General features: G+C 36.8%; 1 protein-coding gene across 1 annotated transcript in view; it reads left to right on the top strand.

The window, feature by feature from the left end:
* Positions 1-245: 245 nt before the first annotated feature.
* The window catches only part of derl2 (derlin 2), a 65,457-nt gene continuing 52,298 nt past the window's right edge, over positions 246-13,404 (top strand). Inside the window, exon 1 of the mRNA XM_077497320.1 lies at positions 246-478. Coding sequence (XP_077353446.1) covers positions 386-478 — 93 coding nt within the window. The 5' untranslated portion in view covers positions 246-385. The remainder of the gene's footprint in view (positions 479-13,404) is intronic.

Below are 13,404 nucleotides of genomic sequence, written 5' to 3'. Positions count from 1 at the left end.
TTTTGTTTGCAGCACAAATATTATCTCCCAGGGACAATTTGTGTATTGTTTTTGTGTAATAAATAAATACATACATACATACATACATACATACATACATACATACATACATACATACATACATACATACATACATACATACATACATACATAAATAAATAAATAAAAAGCGTGGTCAAGTGGTTCAGTGCGTCACAAAAGCTTATGGCCATCACTAGATGGTAGTAATACGCCATGATGCATCAAAACAGCCGAAGAAGAAGAAGAAGAAGAAGAAGAAGAAGAAGAAGAAGAAAGAAACTAGAAACAAGGAACATGTTTGGAGACATTTATTCACTGTAAAATTGCGTGACGGGAAGTACCGGATGCGTACAATCGATTCAGAATGGCTTACCAGACATTTCAACAAGAGTATTTACAAATTCCGCTTGTGACTAGGGCATATACTACGGCATGTGTCCTGACAACTGCAGCAGTGGTAAGATGAACATTTTCTGTGTCGTTAGAGGAAAGACTGCATTCTCTTACTTAATTTATTGGTATATATATGTAATGCTGCTTTCGCGCTTCTTCGATAACTGTCGTAATTCATAAGAGGCTAAAATGTTTGAGTAAGACACGTCATCCCTTGATGCGTAACGTACAGACCCCTAAAATGCAAAATATGCACCCGAATTTATTTAAACGTCATGTTTTAATGACTACAGCTGATTTTAATTTTTGCATTCTTTCCTCGCTGAGCAGTTAACAGATAGCCAGTGGATATTTTTGCTGTGACCGGCAACTCTCCAGCCAGCGTTATTTTGCCGTGAACATTCTAATAGACCCTTCCAGTGTGACGTCACGTCGCGGTGGAGGGCAGGGCGTCAATGCGAGTGAATTAGAAAACAACAAATCAGCGACCGACACATGCTTTGCATGTTAATAAAAAACAGCAACTTTCCAGCGGTTGAAACGTTACTATATGGTAGTTTCACCTATGCACGCCGCTACCCATAATGCACCTTTAATTACCCATAATGCACCTTGATTTTGAGGCGCACACATCGCTTAAACTTTGTTGTCAATGTAAAGTATTGAGAATTTGTTGTGTGTTGTCTTACAATTTTACCTTTGAAAAAATAAGATATTTGTCACAGTTTATTTGTGGGTCATATGTATGCTAACAATATTTCTTAGAACATGGTATGTATGTGCTGACTGTAGAAAGTATAATATTGAACCCGTATCAAATGTAAAAACTCTAGTGAGAGGCTAACAGTAATTTCTTCCTGTGATTTATTGATGATGCACAGGAGGGCTGAGTATTGCTTATCACGATATGAATACGAGCACCTTAAGTATGAGAAATTATGTCCAGTTTATTCCTAAATTTGGATTACCTAACTGCAACAATAAGTATGTCGTGCATTTTAATAAAATAAATACAAAATAAAGGACCCTGAGAAATAACCCGAATAAAGTAAACAAAAACAAATTGTACTCTTTGAAGTTCAACATATTATATATATATATATATATATATATATATATATATATATATATATATATATATATATATATATATACGCCAAGCACGGCAGAAGGATTGATTGTACACGGTAGGCGACACGGACCTACGTAGACGTGTACGCGTGCAATTTTTCACATGCACGAACGTCGCGTGTCAGCGAGAGGGAAGAGGGGAGGCGATTTTCGCCTTGTCGCCTTGCTTCCATAGGAAATGAAGGGAGAGCGAGCAACGTCGCCTCCCGTGTGGCGAGCCCCTGAGCCAGCGAGCAGCAGTGAGCATGAATGGCTAGCAACAAGCTACACTACACTCGCTACACTGAGAGGAGAGCAATAGACAAGTGCAAACGAGGGGTGGACCGCGGAAGCACGACAAATACTTTTCGCCATCTAAACAGTGCGACAAATTTAAGTATAAAGTGTGTAGCTGCATGCTGCAGGAGCTTAGTACTTATTGTTTGTTTATTTATTGAACATATAAACATAAAATATAAACATAAACAAGTAGTAAATAAAAATTTAAAGAAGAAACTCATAGCAATTATTTGTGAGGGTTTACATGTCCAAAGGGAGTATTAAGAAGTTAAAAACTTATCTAGTCCTACTCCTTATTCTTTGTATCTTTTAACTTATTTCATTATTAAATCCAGTAAATTAACACATTGCAATAAAAGAATGTGTAATCCTGCTCATGTAGGCAATTTCACTTTACCATACGTACAATTGTCAGTAGCATATGTACATGAATTTCTTAGTTATACACAATAATAATACATCCTCATACTCACATATACAATTTTCATTACACCCATAATGGTACATCGTAAAAAATTAAATAACATTTCTGCAATTGTACTAGCTCATGTCTAATTGTGGGATGCTGAAAGCATTCCACATATGTTATTGAGATTCTTTCATCTTACTTATTATAGCATTTTATTCTCCTCACCTTTTTGCCGTCAAACTACTCCCACATAATACTTCAGATTTACACCGTTCAAATTTCAACGTGCTGAGAAAATTCACGCCTTTCGGGGTATATATCGTCTGACTCCATATTATTTACAGTACTCGCATAATTTAATGTTAAATATGAACTTTTCCCCATTCATTGTGGGATGCTGAAAGCATCCCACATATGTTATTGAGATTCTTTCATCTTACTTATTATAGCATTTTATTCTCCTCACTTTTTTGCCGTCAAACTACTAACACATAATATTTCCGATTTACACCGTTCAAATTTCAACTTGCTGAGAAAATTCACGCCTTTCGGGGTATGTATCGTCTGACTCCATATTACTTACAACATATGTTGTTTCTAACCTTTATTATTATACTTATTATAGCATTTTATTCACAACACTTTTTGCAATCAAACTATTCCTACATAATACTTCCGATCTACACCGTTCAAATTCCAACTTGCTGACAAAATTCTCGCCTTTTGGGGTATTTATCGTTTGACTCCATATTACTTACAGTACTCGCATAATTTAATGTTAAAGATCTACTTTTCCCCATTCAGTTTTTAATGGGACTGACACTGAATTTTTTCTAAGTCCCATTTTCCACGCCCACTTCCATACATACAACAGACCATCTTGACTGGCTTTCTGATACTGCTCAGTGGCGCAGTTGGGAGAGTGCATGTACAGTAAGCAGGAGGTCGCAGGTTCAAAGCCCACTGCCGACTGTACATTGCACAAGTGTCCCGTGACAATTATGTAAACGGACATTAAGTATACCAACTGACTATCACACCAGGAAATGCGTTATACTGGCATGATCAAACGCGTGTCCCAAATCAGCGCTGATGACTTTAAGTTAAGCGCTGGAGCCAGGTGAATAGCAAAGACAGCCCTACAAATGGTTCGCTGGTTCAAACCTCGGATGGAGCAACTTTTTTTTTTTTTTTTTTCCTCAGTTTCGTCATAATACAACAAGTTAACATCTATTTCGTTAAATGTCATTTGACAAACTATTTCTTCAAAATTAATCCATATTGCATAATGCATTCTATAATTTCATTGAAGTGATTGAACACGTGGCCCCCATTATTCAGCATCATATGTCACTTTTCAATATAGATGCACTGTAAGACATACTTCTTTTTTTTTTTAGTTAAAGCTAAAACTTTCGTCTTTTCATTTATAATTCATCCATAATTTCTCATTTGTAATTTACAACCAATTTATCTTTCTTTATTCATTTAACATATATATTTTTTTAATGCATTCGTTCAATGACACATTCGCTGCTTCCATTTCACAACACTTCAATGATGCCACCAAGTCTTCTGTGGGTCAGTGGATAGATTGGCAGTGCAGTAGCTCATTGAACAGTAAACAGGAGGTGAGGGTTCGATACCAGTCTCAAACTGGTTGAATTTAAGCTTCAGTCTTTTCATTTATAATTCATTCATAATTTCTCATGTAATTTACAACCAATGTAATGTAATGTAGTCTACAAGTTACTAAATAATTACGAGTAATACTACTACTAGTAATACTGTTTCTACTACTGCTAATACTACTACTGCTACTAGTACTACTACTACTACTACTACTACTGTTACTAGTAATTAATAGTTAATTACGATGTAATTTTCACGGAATTTCTTCTTATTTCCTTCATTAGCATTCTGCTATTAGAAGTCAGCTTAGCATTCAGCTATTAGCATTCGGCTTTCAGCATCCCACGCAATTTCTTCAGAAATTGCTTAGTCTAGTTATTATTATGGGATGCTGAAAGCATCCCACATATGTTGTTTCTAACCTTTATTATTATACTTATTATTATTATAGCATTTTATTCTCAACACTTTTTGCAATCAAACTACTCCTACATTATACTTCCGATTTACACCGTTCAAATTTCAACTTGCTGACAAAATTAACGCCTTTCGGGGTATTTATCGTTTGACTCCATATTACTTGCAGTACTCGCATAATTTAATGTTAAAGATCTACTTTTCCCCATTCAGTTTTAATGGGACTGACACAGATTTTTTTTCTAAGTCCCACTTTCCACGCCCACTTCCATACATACAACAGACCATTATGACCGGCTTTCTGATACTGCTCAGTGGCGCAGTTGGGAGAGTGCATGTACAGTAGGGGTGGGACAAAAAAACGATTCGACCGAACCATCGGTCGTCAAGGGGAGCTAAACGGCCGTATCGGTAGCAGACATGTCAACCGATACAAAATCCGCCCGGAATCCTTAGATACATTGCTTGTCAAGCTGTGGACCGGATATCGCGTTGCTGTGAATCGGTTGCGAGTGAGGCTTTATGGTTTTCATAACAATAGCAAGAGTTCTGCACCGTGCTCTACTTGTTTTGTTTACATTTCAGTAGCAGCACTATTCAAGCTACTTCCGTGTTTACAGAGAGCCAGCAAAGTAGCGCTCAGAGACGCTTCATTCCCCGGATGTTGTAAACATAATGCAAAGACGTTACACACCTTTTTTTGGGGGGGGGGGGGGGGGGGGGCGCCTACCGTCAACGCCTTGCTCGCGACACGGCTCGCGCGCAGTCGCGCACAACAAGTGGCAACATGCAAATGGAGACAGTTAGCAGAAGGTGCCGTACATCTCTGTATTTCCCATGGCTATCGAGTCCTCTCGGTGCACTTGTATGTGCCGGGCCGGCGCTGGTACTGCGCGCGAGCCAAAAAGAATAACTCCCGTGACGATCCAATGCATGGATTCAAACGACACAGGTATGTCCCACAGCCAACACACCAGCTAAGCTAAAAGCATACTGCAAGCATCTCATTTCTCAGTTTGTGGCTCCCTGTCAATGTACCCAACTAGCATGAGCAGCAGATAGGAGAACTGAGACGTGCCCGCGATTACGTCATCAAACTCAAAATGAACGACAGCCCAAAAAACTAAATATAAACAGTAGTAATTCTGTGGTCATCATCGTGTCTCAGATTAAAAAAACAAAAAAGATGTCATACATTAACCAAAAATGAATGTGATGGCAAAGAAAAACAAAAATTGTTAAAAACAAAAATTGTTGATTAAAAGGTTAGGGGACTTTTGGAAATATTTTGGGATATATTAAGTTGTTAAAATGTGTTTGATAGATTTATTGTTCCATAAGGTGGCTTCATATTTCTTTTGGCTGGACGGTAGGTTTATTTCATGTCTTAAATTTATGATTCTGAAATACTTCACAATGTGGACATATTCTGTTGAATTGTGTTGGTGTCTTTTTAAAGGTTAAATATTTATATTTCAAATTGAATTATCAGCCTTTTGTTTTCCTTATCCTGATTTTGAATTACAAAAAAAAAACAAAAAACAATTATAACTGTCAATAACAACTAATAAATATTTAAACTGATAAATTTTTCAGTCATATTGCCCAGCCCTTTGTTCCGGTCCATTTAAATAATTGATTCAATATATAAAAATCTAGAAGACATTGTTGTTGTTCTTTTTTTTTTACAGATTTGTAGATACTGTAAAAATTTGTGGTGTTTTAAGATTAATGTTTACAACCAACAAATGTCACTATAAGTTTTGAATATTGAAATTAATCGTATCGAATCGAAAATTGTATCGTTCCCAAACTAAATCGAACCGTTCTGTTCTGAAAGATAATAGTTTTTCAATCGAATCGCAACTTGTGTATCGAGATACATATCGAATCGGCCTCATGTCAGAGATTCCCACCCCTAATGTACAGTAAGCAGGAGGTCGCACGTTCAAAGCCACCGCCGACTGTACATTGCACATGTGTCCGTAGCTATTACGTAAATGGATATTAAGTATGCCAACTGACTATCATACCAGGAAATGCGTTATACTGACATGGTTAAACACGTGTTCCAAATCAGTGCTGATGGCTCAGCATTAGATGACACTTTGAAAGACAAATCCGCCAATTTGCTCAGATTTGCAGCGAGCCCCATTAGCTCACAGGATAAGTAACTTGCCTGCGGTTGCATTTTTACACCCAAGCCCGGGTTCGAACCGGGTTTTTTTTTTTTTGTCACCCTCAACTTTCATTTCAGACATGGATATTTTCCAATTGTTTCACATAAAATAATTAATGTACTAAACCTCAGTGCATCCATCAATTATGTAAATTATGTAAAAAAAAAAACCCAAAAAAACAGGAAGTTTAAGTAGGAAGGAGTGCAGTGGAGTGCAGCCTAGGAAGAAATTTAAATAAAATAATAAAAACAATGTCACATACTTTATTGCAGCTGTGGTGGTCGAGCGGGTCTTTGTCCAGTAATTAGGAGGTAAAAATACGCCGATTGGCTCTGTTGCTCACCAAGTCAAGTAGCTCTTGCAGTAAGTGCTTTAGAGTAGGGCCATTGTTGAAACACGGAAGTTCCAAGTTCGAATCTCAATGTGGAAATGTTAGCCCCCCCAACTTTAATTTCAGAAATGGACATTGTTCAATTGTTTTACATAAACAAATTAATAGACTAACCCTAAGTGCATCCATCGATTCTGTAAATAAAACGTGATTAGAGATAGCGTGAATCACTTTATTACACTCGTACTCCCTGTGGATCACTTGATAATACAAATTTGAAGCAAGGCTACAAGTCCGTCCTCCGTAGCTGAGCGGATAGCGCACGAAAACGCGAGTCATGATATCGTGGTTACGACATCGTGGGTACGATCCCAGTCGGGCATGTATTTTTATTTTTTTTTAATAAACGTTAAAACAAATCTCTTGACAACAGCCATTAGCTCTTGTCAATATTGTAAAACGTCACTTGTTAATAGGTAATTACTTTGTAATTTTCAGTTTCTTTGTTTCCTTCATTAGCATTCAGCTATTAGCATTCGGCTTAGCATTCAGCTATTAGCATTCAGCTTTCAGCATTCCCACGCAATTTCTCCAGAAATCGCTTCGTCTAGTTGTGGGAATGCTGAAAGCATATGTTGTTTCTAACCTTTATTATTATACTTATTATTATTATTATTATTATTATTATTATTATTATAGCATTTTATTCTCAACACTTTTTGCAATCAAACTATTCCTACATAATACTTCCGATCTACACCATTCAAATTCCAACTTGCTGACAAAATTCTCGCCTTTTGGGGTATTTATCGTTTGACTCCATATTACTTACAGTACTCGCATAATTTAATGTTAAAGATCAACTTTTCCCCATTCATTTTTAACGGGACTGACACTGAATTTTTTCTAAGTCCCATTTTCCACGCCCACTTCCATTCATACAACATACCATCTTGACCAGCTTTCTGCTACTGCTCAGTGGCGCAGTTGGGAGAGTGCATGTACAGTAAGCAGGAGGTCGCAGGTTCAAAGCCCACCGCCGACTGTACATTGCACAAATGTCCGTGGCAATTACATAAACGGATATTAAGTATACCAACTGACTATCATACCAGGAAATGCGTTATAGTGACATGATCAAACACGTGTCCCAAATCAGCGCTGATTTCTCAGCATCTGGTGACACACTAAATTACAAATACGCCAATTCTCTATGATTCTCACAGGTCCGGTGGCTCACGGGTTTAAGAGCTTGAGCCAGGTAAATAGCAAAGACAGCCCTACGAATGGTTCGCCGGTTCAAACCCCGGATGGAGCAACATTTTTTTTTTTTTCAGTTTCGTCATAATACAACAAGTTAACATCTATTGCATAATGCATTCTATAATTTCATTGAAGTGATTGAACACATGACCCCATTATTCAGCATCATATGTCACTTTTCAATAGGGGTGTGAATTGCCTAGTACCTGACGATTCGATTCATATCACGATTCACAGGTCACGATTCGATTCGATACCGATTAATCCCGATACGAATTTATAAGTCGATTGTTGCGATTTTTTTCATTCAGATTTAGAAAATACTAATCAGTAAACTTGTTGAGTGTAAGATTTGTATGAAAATGTATTATTTATTTATCTGAAACTTCAGTCTTATTCGGGTTGTAATCTGTTTCATGTTTGAACAGCATTAAAATAAAATATTACGGCTTAATGTTCCGTTCATATAACATTTTTCCATGTTGTGTGAACCCTAACCCGAAGTAAGACGTTTTGTTGAATATTTTTCAATTAAAAATGGAAGTTTAAAAATCGATTCAGCCGCCAATTGAATCGATTCGAGAATTGCGCGATGTAGTATCACGATATATTGCCGAATCGATTTTTTTTAACACCCCTACTTTTCAATATAGATACACTGTAAGACACATTTCTTTTTTTTTTTTTTTTTTTAGTTAAAGCTAAAACTTTCGTCTTTTCATTTATAATTCATCCATAATTTCTCATTTGTAATTTACAACCAATTTATCATTCTTTATTCATTAACATACATTTTATAGCGGATACAGGGGCTGTGGCATGAACCACGAGGTCATGGGTGCAATGCCAGGCAGGTCTTTTTTTTTTTTTTTCTTTTTTTTTTTTAATTTATAAAATTAATATACTAATCCTAAGAAAATTTGTCATTTTTTAATATTTGTTTCGATATTATCCGTTCTATATTCAAGGCAAGGCAAGTTTATTTGTGTAGCACATTTCATACACAAGGCAACTCAAGGTGCTTTACACAAGGAAAGACAACACAGCATCAGCAAACACAGTATTTAACATTCACAGTAAAGAAAAGACAACAAAAGTAGGTTACAAAATTTACTAAAGGAACATACATTGAAAATGTTAAAACATATACAGCAAACTTCAAAAAAATCGTGAGGAAGTTTAAAATAATAAAAATGTCACAGGTTTTATTGTTGTTGTGGTGGTCGAGTGGTTAAGTTCTTTGTCCAGTAATCAGGAGGTTGTGGGTTCAAATCCCACCTCTGACTGTATATGCTTCTTCTTTTTTCTTTTTTCTTTTTTTTTAGTTAAAACTAAAATCTCTTGACAACAGACATTTTCTCTTGTCATAATTGTAAAACATAAAAACAAACGAGAGCTGCGAGCAGCTATAAAGGCCCTCGCAACCTGGGCCACGTTGGGGTACTTGCACGTCGGGGTACTGGCATGTTGGGGTACTGTTTCATAGGAAACTGTCTAAATTGTAAATGTTTTTGCCATGCTTTGTGCTTGCAAAGTTTCATGGAAAGGCCAAAAATGATGCACAATTAACAAAATAAAATCAAAATGGTTTGGCACATGGCTATAGAATAATTTTTGTAGGTATTAGGCTGATAGGTGTGCCTCCAAATATTCACACATCTAGCTGAATCATATAATCGGAAATACTTCATAAAAATGTCTAGAGGGCGCTATTGAGCCATTTATTACAAATTGCGCAACAGATCTCTAAAATATTCATGTTCTTGAGAGGTCTGATCTGTGTGCAAAGTTTTGAGTTTTCGCTCATGTTTAGACTTAAAAAAAAAAAAAAGCATTTTTCTTTGCAAACAATGCATCGCTAGAGCAAAGGCGTGACAAAAAATTTCAATAACTTTTCATCTTAAATATCTTCAGATGAAACACGCCAAAGAATGAAGACAATCTGATAAGTTTTGTAGAAAATATCAGGCCTATAAAAGGCCCCAAAAAATGGCGACAAATAGCAAAGTAAATCAAAATGGCAGACTTCCTGTTTGGTTTAGCATATGGCTTTAGAAACTTTTTTTGTCAGTCTTAGGCTGATAGGTATCCCAATTTTTACAAATCTAGCTGAATCATACATTTCCAAAAGCTTCATAAAAATGTCTATAGGGCGCTATTGAGCCATTTATTGCAAATTGCACAAGAAATCTCTAAAATATTCATGTTTATGACAAGTCTGATGTGTGTGTAAAGTTTCATGAGTTTTCGCTCGTTTAGACAAAAAAAATAAAAAATAAAAAAAAGCAGCATTTTACTTGGCAAATAATGCATCGCTATGGCAACGGCTTGCGACAAAATAAAAAAAAACTTTCGATAACTTTGCATCTTAAAAATCTTAAGATGAAACACACCAAGTTGGAAGACAGTCGGATAAATTTCGTTGGAGTTCGTTAAAATGTGACCCCTAAAAAAGGCCACAAAAAATGGCTACAAATCCCGACGTAAATCAAAATGCCGGACTTCCTGTTTGGTTTAGCATATAGTTCTAAGAGACTTTTTTGTACATCGTGGGCTCTTATGTATGCCTCCAATTTATCATAGCGCTAGGTGAAACGTACAACCGGGAATGCTTCGTTTAAAGAGGAGTTTTTTAGCTCAAATTGTGATGCCCGGCCCCTGCGGGACTTCCTGTTGGGTTTAGCACAAAGCAGCAAGAGACTTTTTTTGTACATCGTGGGCTGTTATATATGTCTACAAATTTTCGTAGCTCTAGCTGCTTCGTACAACTGGAATTCTTCATTAAGAAGAATATTTTTCCTTTGCAAACAAGTGCATGCCACGACAACAGCGTGCGGCGAAATAAAAAGCTTTCAATAACTTTTCATCTCCAACATCTTAAGATGAATCACACCAAGTTTGAAGATGATCGGATAAACTGTAGGAGGAGTTCGTTAAAATAGGACCCCTATGAAATGGCCAAAAAAATGGCAACACGTTCAAAAGTAAATCAAAATGGCGGACTTCCTGTTAGGTTTAGCATATGGTTCAAAAAGAGTTTTTTGTACCTTGAGGGCTGTTACATATGTCTTCAAATTTTGGTCACTCGAGGTAAAACGTACAACCGGGAATGCTTCGTTAAGTAAGAATTTTGAAACTCAAAATTTGATGCCCCGCCTCTGGCGGACTTCCTGTTGGGTTTAGCATATGGCACCAACAGACTTTTTTGTAGATCATAGTCTGTTACATATGTGTACCAATTTTCGTAGATCAAGGTTAAACGTACAACCGGCAATGCTACGTTTAGTAAGAGTTTTGAAACGCTAAATTTGATGCCCCACCGCCAGTGTTGCCACAGTTACCTTGAAAAAGTAACTTAGTTACTTTACTGATTACTTGGTTTTAAAAGTAACTAAATTGCGTTACTGATTACTTGATTTTAAAAGTAACTAAGTTAGATTAAAAGTTACTTTTTTAGTTACTTTCAGCAGCTGCCGATAACACCATCTCAACATAAAAATAATGCAGTAGAAACGGAGTTCCAAATACTTTATTGAAAGTGCATTTTTAACATGAAAATAAAGGTTTTTTTTTATGAAAAACAAAATAGGCAGTCTCTCTTGACTTCTTGTAACGTAAATACTTTTTATAAAACAAAAAATAAAAATCTATCCAGGTTGAAAATGAAAATCCCCTAAATTCCTCTATTGTTTGTTTGTTCCGCTATTCCAGTGTGTACACATGTATCAGTTTAAATATTTATTAGTAGTTATTGACAGTTATAATTGTTTTTTGGTTGGTTTGTTTTTTCTCTTCAAAATAAGGATCAGGAAAACAAAAGGTTGATAATTTAATGTTAAATATAAATATTTAACCTTTAGACAGACACCAACACAATTAAACAGAATATTTGCACATTGTGAAGTATTTCAGAAACATAAATTTAAGACATGAAATAAACCTACCGTCCAGCCAAAAGAAATATGAAGCCACCTTATGGAACAATAAATCTATCAAACACATTTTAACCACTTAATATATGCAAAAATATTTCCAAAAGTTCAGTTTCCTTTTTAATCAACAATTTTTGTATTTAACAATTGTTTTTTCTTTTGTCATCACTTTCATTTTTGGTTAATGTATGGCATCTTTTTTTGTTTTTTTAATCTGAGACACGATGATGAGCACAGAATCACTACTGTTTATATTTTGTTTTTTGGGCTGTCGTAATCGCGGGCACGTCTCAGTTCTCCTATCTGCTGCTCATGCTAGTTGTAGACATTGACAGGGAGCCACAAACTGAGAAATGAGATACTTGCAGTGTGCTTAGCTTAGCTGGTGTGTTGGCTGTGGGACATACCTGTGTCGTTTGAATCCATGCATTGGATCGTCACGGGAGTTATTCTTTTTGGCTCGCGCGCAGTACCAGCGCCGTCCCGGGACAAGTGCACCGAGAGGAGTCGATAGCAATGGGAAATACCGAGATGTACGGCACCGGCTTCTGCTAACTGTCTCCATTTGTAAGTTGTCACTCGTTGCGCGCGCGCGCGCCGTGTCGCGAGCACGGAAACACGGAAGTAGCTTGAATGGTGATGCTACTGAAATGTAAACAAAACAAGTAGAGCACGGCGCAGAACTCTTGCTATTGTTATGAAAACCATAAAGCCTCACTCGCAACCGATACGGTCGTTTAGCTCCCCTTGACGAACGATGGTTCGGTCGAATCGTTTTTTTGTTCCACCCCTACTGAAAACGTAACTTGTCTGACGTCACTCCCCCTGGCGAGAGGGCGGAGACGACCTCATCCCATAATGCTTCACGGACCAGTTGAGGATGGAAATAAATTATTTTTTTTTTACCACTTTTATGGTCCATAATGCACACTTTTTTTGTTGTGTTGTGTGCCTGTTGGTTAATAAAACTAGTAGTAAAAGTATCATCACTTTTGTTTTGAATGTGCAAACCATTCATGACCAGACCATGGCTGAATTCAGTGTGGTGATCAATGACTTCTGCCTCATCTTCGTAGTTAGCAGTAGTTGTTTGTGACTGTTACAACAGTGAGATAGTTTGCCTTCTTCATCACAATGTGGAGTAACGCATTGATTCTCTGGACAGTAACTTTAATCAGACTACTTTGTAGAATAAAGTAACGCGTTAGACTATTAGTTACTTTAGAAAGCAACTTTTTTGAGTAACGCGTTACTAAGTAACGCGTTACCGGCAACACTGCCCACCGCTGTCATATAGAATGTCAAAAACTTTAGATTTTTTAACATGGTGTTGTCCCAGGTCTTGAGATGGTACATCCCAAGTTTGAAGTCAATCGGATTAACCGTGTAGGAGAAGCGGGCAAAAGTATGACCCCT

Source organism: Festucalex cinctus, chromosome 15, assembly GCF_051991245.1.
Source record: "Festucalex cinctus isolate MCC-2025b chromosome 15, RoL_Fcin_1.0, whole genome shotgun sequence".
Lineage (NCBI taxonomy): Eukaryota > Metazoa > Chordata > Actinopteri > Syngnathiformes > Syngnathidae > Festucalex > Festucalex cinctus.
The sequence above is the reverse complement of the archived record's forward strand: the minus strand, read 5'-3'. Positions and strand labels throughout refer to the sequence as shown.